The sequence below is a fragment of the Arvicanthis niloticus genome, chromosome 23 (assembly GCF_011762505.2).
Source record: "Arvicanthis niloticus isolate mArvNil1 chromosome 23, mArvNil1.pat.X, whole genome shotgun sequence".
Taxonomy (NCBI): domain Eukaryota; kingdom Metazoa; phylum Chordata; class Mammalia; order Rodentia; family Muridae; genus Arvicanthis; species Arvicanthis niloticus.
This window is the reverse complement of record NC_133430.1, coordinates 7,529,390-7,542,274: the sequence shown is the minus strand read 5'-3', so window position 1 is coordinate 7,542,274 and position 12,885 is coordinate 7,529,390. Positions and strand designations below refer to the sequence as shown.

The 12,885-nt window shown below is 48.0% G+C and overlaps 1 protein-coding gene across 2 annotated transcripts in view; it reads right to left on the bottom strand.

The window, feature by feature from the left end:
• Cdc42bpb (CDC42 binding protein kinase beta) overlaps positions 1 to 12,885 on the bottom strand; it is an 84,244-nt gene that overhangs the window by 50,930 nt on the left and 20,429 nt on the right. For both annotated transcript variants that reach the window (XM_076921106.1, XM_076921107.1), the window contains exons 2-3: positions 2,816 to 2,907; positions 565 to 648 (exon numbers count right to left, since the gene is read on the bottom strand). In XM_076921106.1, coding sequence (XP_076777221.1) covers positions 565 to 648; positions 2,816 to 2,907 — 176 coding nt within the window. The remainder of the gene's footprint in view (positions 1 to 564; positions 649 to 2,815; positions 2,908 to 12,885) is intronic.

Below are 12,885 nucleotides of genomic sequence, written 5' to 3'. Positions count from 1 at the left end.
CTAAATTGGCCAGTCAGGCTTTTATGAAGCAACAGAAAGCAAACCATGACCCAAACCATGTGAGAACAGGGAGTACACTGAGAGAACAGAGGGAACACACTGCTGATGCAGGTAGCTAAGGCAAGCGTGGGGTTGGTTACTGGCTGACTGAGAGAGGGCGACAACTTAGCCAACCAGTATTCACTTCTTGAGCAATAGAAAAGGGTAAGGTCTTGTGTGTGGAGCTTCATCAGGAAATCGGTCTGAAAGGAGGACAAGGCATAGAGACGAGTTAGACACCAAGAGTATGGAGTGTCTGTGGGAGGCTAGCCAATGTCACCCTGTCCACAAAAGCTAAAGCTCAAGAAAGACCTCGCCATAGTCACACGCTATTAATCCTAGCACTTGGGAGGAAGAGGGAGAAAGATCTCTGATTTAGAGGCCAGCCTAATAGTGAGCTCTAGACCAGCCAGGACTACATAGCAAGAACTTTTCCTCCCAAAACAACACACACACACACACACACACACACACACACACCCCACATACGCACACACCTTTACTTACTGTACACTCCACACATACCTCTGCTCTCTTCAGCATCTCCCATTTGTTGAGAATTTTCATTGCATAAATTCGTTCAGTGTTCTTCATTTTGACAACAGCAACCTAGAATGTAAATTAGAATTTTTTTTTTTTTTAATTAGTGGTTCAGAAGCTTTGCACATCTAAAAGCTGATCTTAACTGGCTGGGAACTCTGAGAGATGGGGAGGAGAGAGGTGTCTTCCATATAAAGAAAGACTCGGCCTCTAAACAAGAGCCATGATATAGCTTAGACTCTTGGGGACTGAGCAATGGGAACTGGGGTTCCCTGTCCTCCACTTGAGCATTGCCTGAGGACTTTCAGTAAAAACAAACACAGCCCTTTCTATGTTGGCTTGTAGCTGTCTTCTCCCTGTATGCGGGCAATCTATCCACACCTCCTCCCTCTCCCTCTTGCTTAGGTCCACCTTCCTGCCAGCCTCTCCAGGTACCAGCTACATCGGAATCTTTGCTTCACAAAGGTAGTGGCTGTGTGGGTCTACAGCATAGCAAAAGAGGCTTAGACGCAGCCTCAGGCCTGGCTGTAACACCGCCTCTTTCAGGGAGTCTCTGTCAAGGCCTGAATGACCTCCACCGTGACCAGCAGCAGCGACAGGAGCCACTGCTTGCACAGCCCTCCGTGGGTGTGGCTTCCCACCGTGGGTGTGGCTTCCCACCGTGGGTGTGGCTTCCCACTACAGCGCCTTCAAGACTGCGCCCTGGCGTGCAGAGGAAGGCTGACTGTCTCTCTGCACTAAGATCCATGGAACGATCACAAAGCTCTCAGACAGAACCGCCTGCTCTCCTAAGTAGCACACACCTCACAATGCCACCACTGAGAGACCCTGAGCACTGACGTGTCCTAAGCATGTGCCATGCGTGTGCTGTGAGCTCCGGGGCTCTTGCTTAAGCCTCACAGTCCTTATCAGTAAGGACGCTAGCTGGCCCTTGTTCACTGATGCTGACTTTTAGGGAGGGCCAGCACAAGTTTTCAAAGCCTACATTAAAATGACAGCCAGAATTCAATGTCTTCCATGGATGACAATGGCTCTTCCATGATGTTCATACCCTGACACAGCCATAGGCCTTTCGAGTCAAGGACATATGTATGCCCTACACAATGCTCCCTACGAGTCAGCACAGGTGGCTCTTAAAGGCCTCTCACATGCTGTTTATCTGTGGCTTAGAAAGCAATAAGCAAGCCTGCTGCAACCTGAGTAAACAGGAAACAGTGCATGCAACAAGTTTCTGTGCAAATCAGCAGCTCTGGGTGCAAGTTCACGGCTGCCCCGGAGTGGCTCTTCCCTCCTGAGAGCCAGCCACGGGCTAGCAGATGAGGCATTCTGGCTTCTCTGCTGCACAGGACAGCAGAGCTGCCTTCAGACAAACACTGATGCTCTGAAGAAACAGCAAAGATCCTGGATGCTGAGAACAAGACCCACAACACTAGAACTCTCGCAGGCCTCACTCCTCACAAGATACATATCCGACAACCAATAAAATAGCCGATAAAACACATGGAAAGATGTGTGTGTCACAGAGAAACATCTGTTAAGAATATGTAGAAATGAAACATTCAAGTAAAATTTAATGTAAAAAAATCTTTGTGGGATAAGTTTTACTATAAATCAATTTACAAAATAAACAAGGAATAATTTTCTCATTTGGACCACCAGAAACTTTCCAGCCCAAACTTCAAGTATTCCAAAGGATCATTTTTTAATCCTCCTGAGGTCAGGGAGTTGGCTCTGTCTGGAGGACTTGAGCCCAATCCCCCAGAGTCCAAGAACAAAGCAGAACACCATGTTGTACACCTGTAACCCCAGTACAGGGAGGCAGGGGTGGATAAACACACCTAGCTGATTCAGATTCAGTGAGACTGTCTCTCAAAACCTAAGGTGGAGAGCAACAGAAAACATCTCAGGTCAACCTTTGGCCTCTACCAGGCCCCCAGGTACAAAGCAAACAGGCACATTTTACACACACACACACACACACACACACACACACACACACACACAGAGAGAGAGAGAGAGAGAGAGAGAGAGAGAGAGAGAGAGAGAGAGAGAGAGAGTTATCTTCCTACAAAGGATGGAATTTTATAAACCGACCAACCATAGAACATGCTAACAAAGTTAGTGTATCATGCTGGCCCTGTTTACCTACCCACAGCTCTTCAGATGATACCAATGGGCAGACTCAAGATACAAGGGGCTGGTACTACCTGGGCCATGTGGAGGGAGTCTCTCTTACCTCACCAAAAGCTCCTCTTCCAATCACTTTGATGATCTCAAAGTCTTCCCGATGAAGCTGCATGTCCTTCACGAGCTGGGTGAAAGGCTTAGCTGTAAGAAGAAATCGCAGTTTAGTCCAGCATACCGACACGCTCTTAAACCTAGCAGATGGAGGTACCACACCGCAACTGGTCTCTCTGAGTGTGGACATTTGTCAACAGTAATGCTTCAGTATCCACTGTAACAAATAGAGTTGCTGCAGAACTCTGGTAAACCCCTCTAATTTCCTGGTCAGATCCAAGGTTGGCCCACTGAGACAGCAGCAACCATGTTGCTGGGTTTTGGAAGGTATAGTACTGCGATCAAGTGTTCCTTCAAATGTGACTTATTTGGATACAATGTCTTCAGATGTAACCAAGTTAACATGAGGTCACACACTATAACTGGGTTGGCCCTAAAGCCAACATGATTGTGGCTTTAAAAACACTTTTATATTATTTATTTATATGAACACATATGTATGACTGTGTATGTGTGTGCATGTGCCTGAGGTTAGGGGTATCCCTTGGAGCTGGAGTTCCAAGTTGTAAGCTGCCTGATGTGGATTCTGGGAGTTGAACCTGGGTCCTCTGCAGGAACACTACATGTTCTTCACCAGTGAACTATCTCCCAGCCCAAGATTTGGTGTTCTTATTGGAATAAAACTTGCACAGAGGCAGGAGGGAGAAAAGGCCACATGAAGACAGAAGACAGAGGGAGACAGCCCTAAACCAGTTAATACCAAGGAGCGCTGGTAGCCATTAGGAGCTGGGACAGGCAAACAAGCTCCTCCCTGAGCCTTCAAGGAAACAAGCAGACTATACCTTGGTCTTTCTGTCTCTGCAGCTGTGACAGGCAGAGCTCTGAGACTTTGAGCACCATCCCCCACATCTACTAGTATATGACAATAATTCACAGAGAGGCTCTCCTTTCTCCCAGGAGAGTAGGTGACAGGCTCAGGGCTAGTGCAGCGAGGACTGGCTCCTGACCACCGTCCCTCCTGCCCATAGTCTGGCCCACTGGGCAAATACATTGGTTGCATCTTGTACGCCTGCTCTCACCTTCAAACCCAAACCCGTCCTATGCTGATTTCCATTTGTCTTAGTTACTAGAGGTTTCCTTTCTTTGTGTAGCCCAGGCTGGCCTCAAACTCACAGATCTGCTTGTCTCTGCCTCAGGAGTACTGGGATTAAAGGTGTGTGCCACCATCACCTGGCTACTAAAGGTTTCTAGAATGTCAGGTGGTGGACAAGGCTGAGCAAATGTATTATTACTTCTTACATCTTATATTAGTATCTAAAACTAGTTCTGTCAAAATGTATAAACTGGTATTTTAAAGACTTCCCACTGACTTCCATACTGTTGAGCTTACTTGTCTCGTTGCTCAGTCACTACTGTTCACTGTTAACAATGATACTGAGGCCATAGAAAGCTCTTGGCTTCTATCAGAGGGTGAGCTGTGGACTCTGGCCCATCTCCATGAACGCCCAGCAGCACAGTGCTCAGAAAATGGAACACACAAAGCCTGGAATTTAAGGCCGGCCTAACAAGAAAACCCCCGGGTTAGAACCTAAAGGGTCAGCTGCAGTTCATGTTTGCTTCTTTCAAATATCACCAAAAATAACCACTCTTAAAACCCCCAAAGGAAGCAAGGTTTTCAGACAGCCGCTAGAAACTCTGGGGGAGCCAAACAGTGCCTTTCACTCTACTGTGAAGAAAAACAAGGAATCTGACTTCTATATAAATCAGAAGAAAGGTGTTTGGGAAAGGAAGCGTGCCAGTTAACCACAGGGCAAACACGCTCCCCACCCGAGTCCCCCTCCCGAAAGAGCACCGAAGCAGACGGCAGGGCTTTCTGGACCCCACAGAACCAGGGGCGCAGGCTCGAGGGCCATGACACACACAGTGCAGGCACACTACAGCATTTGGATAAAAGTTTCACATGCTGGCTGAGCTTGTCCATGCTCCATCTCGGTTCCTGCTCCTGGCCATCATTAACAGCTTACAAACTTCTGTGCCATTTTCATTTTACTTGTGATTTTTAGCTTTTTGTACCATTCAACGATCACTTTTATAGATTCATGAGTTGAGTTTCCTGAATATATTAATTTTAAAAAATATTGTGTTCACAGAGAATTTACAATCATCATTTTCATATGTACTTTTTATTACTTTAATTAATTTTGAGGATAAAATTCCTGGACTTTCCAAAGAACACAGAGATAGTGCTGTGTTCCCATTGCTGTGCTCCCACTGCTGCACACTGCTCTTCCCACTGGGTATGTAACTGTTGTGCTCTTGCTCTGTCAAGACATACAGCTGTAAATGTGATTCTTCTACATTGTGTTTTTCTTAATAAATAATACTATTTTATAGAAATTACTTTAAAGACAATTATCTTTTATTTATATATTTATTTTGGTTTTGAGACAGGGTAGGAAATTATCTTAATTAGACTTTAACTGGTTCTTTGTCCTGTCATTTTATTAAGGTTCAGAAAACCAATGGATCCTTTGAAGATCCTGCTTAATCCTATTTTGTGTTAAATGGCTTTCAGAAACCATTTCTCCTGTATGCCACCACGGTTCATCCCTTAACAGGTGTGAAATGCGGATTTTGATGCTTGGTTTAACCACACATGAGTTTAAGCACTCTGAAAATGACTTGCCTAATTCTGTTCAGTTCTCCTCCTCCCCTGTGGGGGTCCCAAAGAAAAGCTCTGGCTTCTGTCACACTCCGGTCATAAGGACATCCCGTGTCAGCTCATCTTAGAAGTCATATCAGTGACCAGGAACAGATCTCTTTCTATGGCAGAGCTCCTTCCAGGGTTCAGCTGTTGGATCCACTGGAGACCACACCCAGGCCATGCACAGCCCTCCAGTGACTGTTCCAAGGCGGCTCAACCTTCCTGTCACACTGCCATCCACAGCCCTCCACAGCAACTGTCCCAAGGCCGTTCAACCTTCCTGTCACACTGCCATCCACAGCCCTCCACAAAGACTGTCCCAAGGCTGCTCAACCTTCCTGTCACACTGCCATCCACAGCCCTCCACAGCGACTGTCCCAAGGCTGCTCAACCTTCCTGTCACACTGCCATCCACAACCCTCCACAGCGACTGTCCCAAGGCCGTTCAACCTTCCTGTCACACTGCCATCCACAGCCCTACACAGCGACTGTCCCAAGGCCGTTCAACCTTCCTACCACACTTCTTTCAACTCCCCGCCCAAACCTTTTTTGTTGTCTATGTATTTAACAGTCTTGTCCAGGTGCCCCACAAAAGGCTGACATGAAGGTGTCAGAGTCACCTGGAAAACTGGACAACTATAGAAACAAACCTGGGGAGGTGGGGCTCCACATGATAAAGGAACTACACGACCAGGAAATCAATGTAAACAAAAGTGAGGTGCAGAAGGGCCTTGAAAGAAGGCCTGTGACAGTTTATCTAGTACTTTCTTTAGTCAGCATGCACATGTGTGAGTGACAGCAGGAGAGCAAGTACGCAGACCTAGGGCAATGTCGGTGGAAAGACACCAGGGAAGTGGGAATATATGGGGAGTCCAGACAGGGTCAGTGTGAACTCTGTTTCCACTAGAGGGGGCAGTGAGAACCTGTCTCCAATATACTTACTGAGAGAGAAAAAGACCAACAGACAGACACTTGAGTGGGTGTGCACAGACATATGGCCAAGTCCTGTAAACCAAGAGGCCTTAAAAGAGGAACCCCCAAAATGAGCACCTAATACCAGGTTTTAGTTTCTAAATATCCTCCACTAAAGGAACCAGGTCTCCTCAGGCAAGTCCAGAGCCAGGCAACAAAGGTAAGCCAGAGCAGCCTGGTGTGAAGAGAAGCTCAAAGGATGGTCCAGGAAGGGAAACCACCATGGTCACACACCCATCAATGCACACAGCCAGTCAGGGAGCTCACACTGACATTAGTACATTCTTCAGCCTGAAAAAACGGAATACCAGCGACCTTCAAGCAAAGGTGAACAGGTACTGACATATTACGGCTAAGCTCCTGATACTTCGGTTGTGTTGTGGTTTCATGGAGTGCTAATGTTTACTGGAAACACACACCATTCGAGAGAACTACTCAGGGAACATCACGTGAGAACTCTCAGATACCTGGAGAAAGCGGCTTTTTCTGTTATTTAACTTCTCTAAGTGTGAAGCCAATACAAAGACACTTTAAACACCTTCTCTAATGGTCATTTGTAGAGACAACTCTGGAAAGTGAGGAGAGCCACACTCCCCAGATGGACACCAACATGAATGTCCCAAGAGAAAGCCAGGGCACCTCAGCCGTGGGGGAGAGGAGCACCATGGAGCCCGAGCACAATGCTCAGGAAGACCGTGAGGCTTTATCCCAGTGACCTGATGAGCGGGGAGATGACTTCCTGACATGGGAGGCCCAGTGATGTCTGTCAGGCCATGATGCCCCCAGAACCACAAAATAAAACAAACCGCAAACCAGTTAATGCTCAGGCCGTGAGAATATAAAGGAACAGTGGCTGTCTTTTCTTGCAGTACCTGACTGCTTGTCTTGTATGTTTAAAAAAAAAAAAACAAGAAGAACATTGGGGCTGGAAATACAGCTCAGCAGGTGAGACCGTTTGTTCCTAGAGAGGACCTGAGTTCAATTCCCAGGACATATGCTCATACCCATCGATAACTCCAGGAGAATCCAACACCCTCTTCTGGGGCCTGCAGACACCAGGCATTCAAGCAATTTACATGCAGGCAAAACACACATACTTATAAAACACAAAAATCTTTTTTAGAAAGGTATTTTCCCCCCGTCCTGTATTTCACTCAGCTAAAACCATCAGCACTGTTACATACTCTTAAACATGTCAGCTAGGAAACAAAACAGAGTGCTCAAAAAACCGTCTGGACCAGGTGTGGTGATGTGAGGCCTCAGCCTGTGAGACCTTCCTCAAATCGATCAATTAATATGAAAAATAAAATAAAGATTAGTAATCTTTCAAGTATTATTTATATTAACATCTCAAAAATTTTTTTTAAAACTCTGACATAATACACACACCTTTAGTCTTAGCACTCGGGAGGCAGAGGCAGGAGGATCTCTGAGTTCAAGGCCAGCTTGGTCTACATAGCAAGTTCCAGAACAGTCAGGGTTAAATAAAAACCCCTGTTTCTAGAAAACTTATTTGTATGTGTGGATGTCTGGCCTGCATGGGTCTGCGTAGTACATATGTGCAGTGCCAGAGAGTCCAGAAGACAGTGCTGGGTCCCAGAACTGAACTTACGGAGCAGCCAGGGTTCCTAGGCTCCGAGCCATCTCTCCTGCCCCATACAACACTCTTAAAAGGCAGACGGTAGGGTCAGCCAGATAACTGGGGATGTGGTGCTGACTCTCAGTGAGACAGATCATAAATGGAGCAGGGACGCCACAAGCAACAATTCTATGTTTCAAGAAGAGTGGAACTGCAGCCAGGCATGGGGCTACACTGTAATCCCTACGCTCAGGAAGAAGAGACAAAAGATGAGTTACACACGAGAGACTGTTGGAAAAGCACACAGAACAGAACCCTCTACCACTTTCTATCAGTATCTATCTAAATACTCTGTGCTACCGGGTTAGCAAACACCCATAGGGAGGCCGGCAGTGCTAAGGACCGGGATGGGCACTCACGAGTTAACCTGGAGTAGTGCTGGTGATGGCTCTGCCAGTTCCAGCACCTTCAGCCTTCGGCTAGGAGAGCCCTGGAGCACTACCAATCACCAAGCCCTCCCTTCACAATGCAGACTTGAAGCCTAGGTCTACCTCCCATGGGTTAAGCACTTTCTGCCCTGCACAGCCAGAAACCTGTGAGGACTGACAGTCTATGACAAGCCATCAAAAAGAGATTTACCTTCTCCATAAGGAAGGCTCACACCACCATTCCCACTCCTCCAGACCCCACTGAACTCATCTGAGTGCTCCACGCAAGTGCTCCACTAACCTGTAGAGCTTTATTGCCCCTGTCACCTAAAAGGCAACGGCGTCATCAATCAAGATAACTAATATGGCAAAGAAGATGGCTCTGCAGTAAGACAAGACTGCTTGCTGGGCCCCAGCTGAGACAACAGAGACAACAGAGACAGGCGGGTCCCAGGAGCTCAACAGTCAGACTGCCAACCTAGCCAAAGAGGCAAGCTTCCAGTTAAATGAGGGGCCAGTCTCAAGGCAGAAAGGCAAAGAGCAGTGAAGACACCTGGTGTCCTCCTCCAACCTTGGTGTGTTCACACACATGCTTACACATGGGTAGCCTACTCACTTGAGGACATGCCACACATCACACACAAACACAAAGAGAAACTATGGACAGAGATCCAAACTGTAAGAAAGACTGAAGCCCAGTGTCCTTAAAAGGACAGCTCTGCCAGGAAGAACCAGCAGCAAAGGGAAGGTCTCTGACTGAGAATCGAAATGAGAGACTAGTGCCTCATACCTCGGCTCCTCTGCCAAGAGAAACCGTGAGACTAGAACAGTTGAACAGAGGGACTAGCAGGGAGAGAGTCAGAGGAAAAGGGCTGTGGTCAAGGCAGCTGCTGGCACAAGGCAGGCGTTAGGCTCCACTTTCCCATCCAGCGGCTCATTTGAAATGCCAGCCATCAGCTATCAACTTGGCCTCGGCCTCTGGACTTTTCCTCTGGGAAAAGTCTTCCGTTTTCCCCCAGCACGGGGTTTCTCTGTGTAGCCCGGCTGTCTTGGAACTTGCTCTGTAGGCAAGGCTGGCCTCCAACTTAGAGATCCGAAGGCCTCTGCCTCCAGAGCACTGGGACTAAAGGCGTGCGCCACCACACCCAGCTCAGACCTAAGTCTCTTGGCAAGTCTCTCAACTCCTCGGTCTCAGTAGCTCGATGTCAGCAGCAAATGTTCAAGATCTAGAATAAACACTGGGCTATCACAGAGAAACAGGCCCCAAAGGCCACCGACGTGTGTGGAACACACAAGAATAAATACTGGGCTATCACAGAGAAACAGGCTCCGAAGGCCACCGACGTATGTGGAACACACAAGAAACAAGTCAACTCCACCGGAAGGCTCTGAGCTTCTACTCGCCCTTCAGGAGACAGAGAAGCTGCCCGACACCCTGTGGCTCCCTGAAGGCAATGGTGCACAAAGATTAACACGGTTAGGGTTCTGAAAATATGTGCTCAAATTACACAGCCACACTCAATACTACAGATAACTAGGTATTTGTGAAGTCACAGCAATCTACGTCACGGGCAGGCAGTTACAAACGCCACCATGAACCACGAGCTGGAGAAGACAAAATTGACTCTTCCAACAAGTCCCAGTGGTGTTCCTAAGTGAAACTGACGTGGCCCCTGGGCTAGAAGCACTCACTCTCAGCGAGCAAGCAGTTCACTTGAACTGTGCTCAACATGAGATTGCAGAGTGAAGAGGAAGCTTTTTAACAGTGAGTCAGAAGCCAAGCCAGCTACAAGCTTGGGCAGTGAAGGTCCACTGGGGTGGGGAGGCTGTGCTGAGTCAACCCCAGACGGGAGCCTTCATTCCAGCAGTGCACCGTCATGGAGGAGCCGCCTATGCCCGGATGAAGCTGGTCACACCTACTTTCCAGACCCACTCCGGGTTGCCCTACCACCCTTCACTCCTGGACACTCCCTCTTTGTCAGGTGCCTTTCTCCATTCATTGCCACTTGGTGGAGGCTGCTCTCATACCACGGAAACAAGCCACCCCCACCTCACTGCTGCACATCACCCCAGTGTTCTGACCTCCTGCCCAAGGATGGTGCACCGCACCTGAATACTCCATGGGGCAGTGATCCCAGTCCCATGCAGCACTGTCCCGTGGGAGTCCTTCAGCAAAAAAGAATTAACCAATGAGGGCTAAGATAGGTGTGGTGACACACACTGGAAGCTGAGGCAAGAGGGATGCAGGTTCAAAGCCAGTCTGGGCCACACAGTAAGGTCCAGGCCAGCCTGGACTTGACTAAGGGACCGTCTCAAAAGGCAAACCTGATTGACCTAAGGTTCAATCCCTAAAACCTACATGCAGAAGGAAAAAACCACTCCCACAAGTTGTCCTCTGACCTCCACATATGCCCGTCTTAAACACACGTGCATGCACGTGCACAGGGACACGGACACACTCAGAATGAATTCAAAACAAAAAACAACAAACCAAACCTCAACCCCAAAAGACAAGTGCGTGTTAGCAAGTGGCTAAAGAACACAGAGAAGGCTGGAATGAGTAGGCATGAGAATGTTCTGGAAGTATCTGCTCTGTACGTAGAGACTGTCAAGCGGGTTCCTCGGCTCCCCGAGAAGGTCACAGTTTATCACCAGGGAAGTCAGAGCAGGAACCCGAGGCAGGGACTGAAGCAGAGGCCATGGAGGGGTGCTGCTTGCTGACTTCTCTCCATGGCCCACTCAGTCTGTGTCCCTGTATAACACAAGACCACCCAAGCAGGGTTGGCGCTGTCTGTAGTGGGCTGAACCATCCCGTAGCGACCATTAATCAAGAAAATGCACCCCACAGCCTTGCCTATAGGCTGATCTGATGCTGACATCTTCTCAGCTGAGGTTCCTTCTTCCTAGATGACTCTGGTTGTGTCAGGTTGACAAAAATCTTGAAGTTCACCTGGTGGCCTGCAGCATCTGCAGAAGGCAGGCAAATGCAGTACCAGAGACTGTCCACTGGGATCACTGCACGTGGAGGGTAGGGTAGGATGCTCTAGCCGAACAATCTCTCTTCTCAAGGGCTTCACACCTCAAGTCATATCCGCCAACTAACCAAAAGACACGCTGAGAGGAGCCCAGGGGCACATGGGTGCCGTGAATACAAACCAATGCTTTCTTGGCATTGGCGAGATGGTTCGGTGGGTAAATGTGCCTGCTGCCAAAGCTGACTAATGACCTGAGTCTAATCCTTGGAACACGCATGGTGGAAAGAGAGAATCAACTCTCACAAGTGTCCTCTGACCTCCAGAACTCTATGCATCTGCAGCACAACCACTCCCAGCCAAACACACACACAATAAGTAAATAAACATTTTAAAAAAAAAAAACAGCTGCCGGTTTTAGAAGTGAAATACTCAAGTCAGGAGCAGCAAGGGGTGGCCTACAATTCATGATATACCACAACCTGAGCATACATATGTGTATGACTCCATCTTTGATTGCATTCCACTGTATTTTTTTTAAATGGGTCTTTCACTGAACAGAATTCTCCGCTTTGTCTAGCCTAGCTGGCCAGAGGGCCTCAGGGACCCAACTGTCTCTATGCACCACAGCTTTGGAGGGATGGCTGTGTGTCACCCTGCTCTTACACAAGGTCTAAGAAATCGTGCTTGTAAACCAGGCGGTGGTGGCGCACGCCTTTAATCCCAGCACTTGGGAGGCAGAAGCAGGTGGATTTCTGAGTTCGGGGCCAGCCTGGTCTACAGAGTGAGTTACACAGAGAAACCCTGTCTCAAAAAAACCAAAAAAAAAAAAAAAAAAAGAAAGAAAGAAAGAAAGAAAAGAAATCGTGCTTGCACATAAACTAAGTACTTTATGCACTAAGCTGTCCCAGGCCTCCCCTCAGCGTCATCCCGATGGCCACCATTGTTGAGACTCACTGAGGGGCAGTGGAGCCTCCCAAGAACCCCAGGCCAAGGAAGAGGTACCAGACACAATAAAGTCTGCTGTCCTGTTGCTCTGGGGAAGAATAGGACAAAAATCTTTTTAAAAAATATGTACTTTTTACTGTAGCAAGCAGAATTCTTAATCTAAAACAGTGTTTTGTTTAACCCTGTTTTAGAAAGACAGGCAAAATGTGAGCTGAGCATGGACAAGAACCAGCTATGTGCACAGTAGCATCTCCACCTGACAGGTAAGACAACTCAGGACCAGGCCCAGTCTCACAGACAGGAAATAGCAGAGCCTCTTGGCCTCAGGCCAGGGCCAAATTGAAGGTCTAAATGTGTGGATCCCTGGGGGCGGCCACCTGTCCCAGGCACTAGGGGTGATGTCAGGAGACAGGCCAGCTACATGGGCTGGCCTTTCACAGGGTGAGCAGAGGTGAAAGCTCAGGT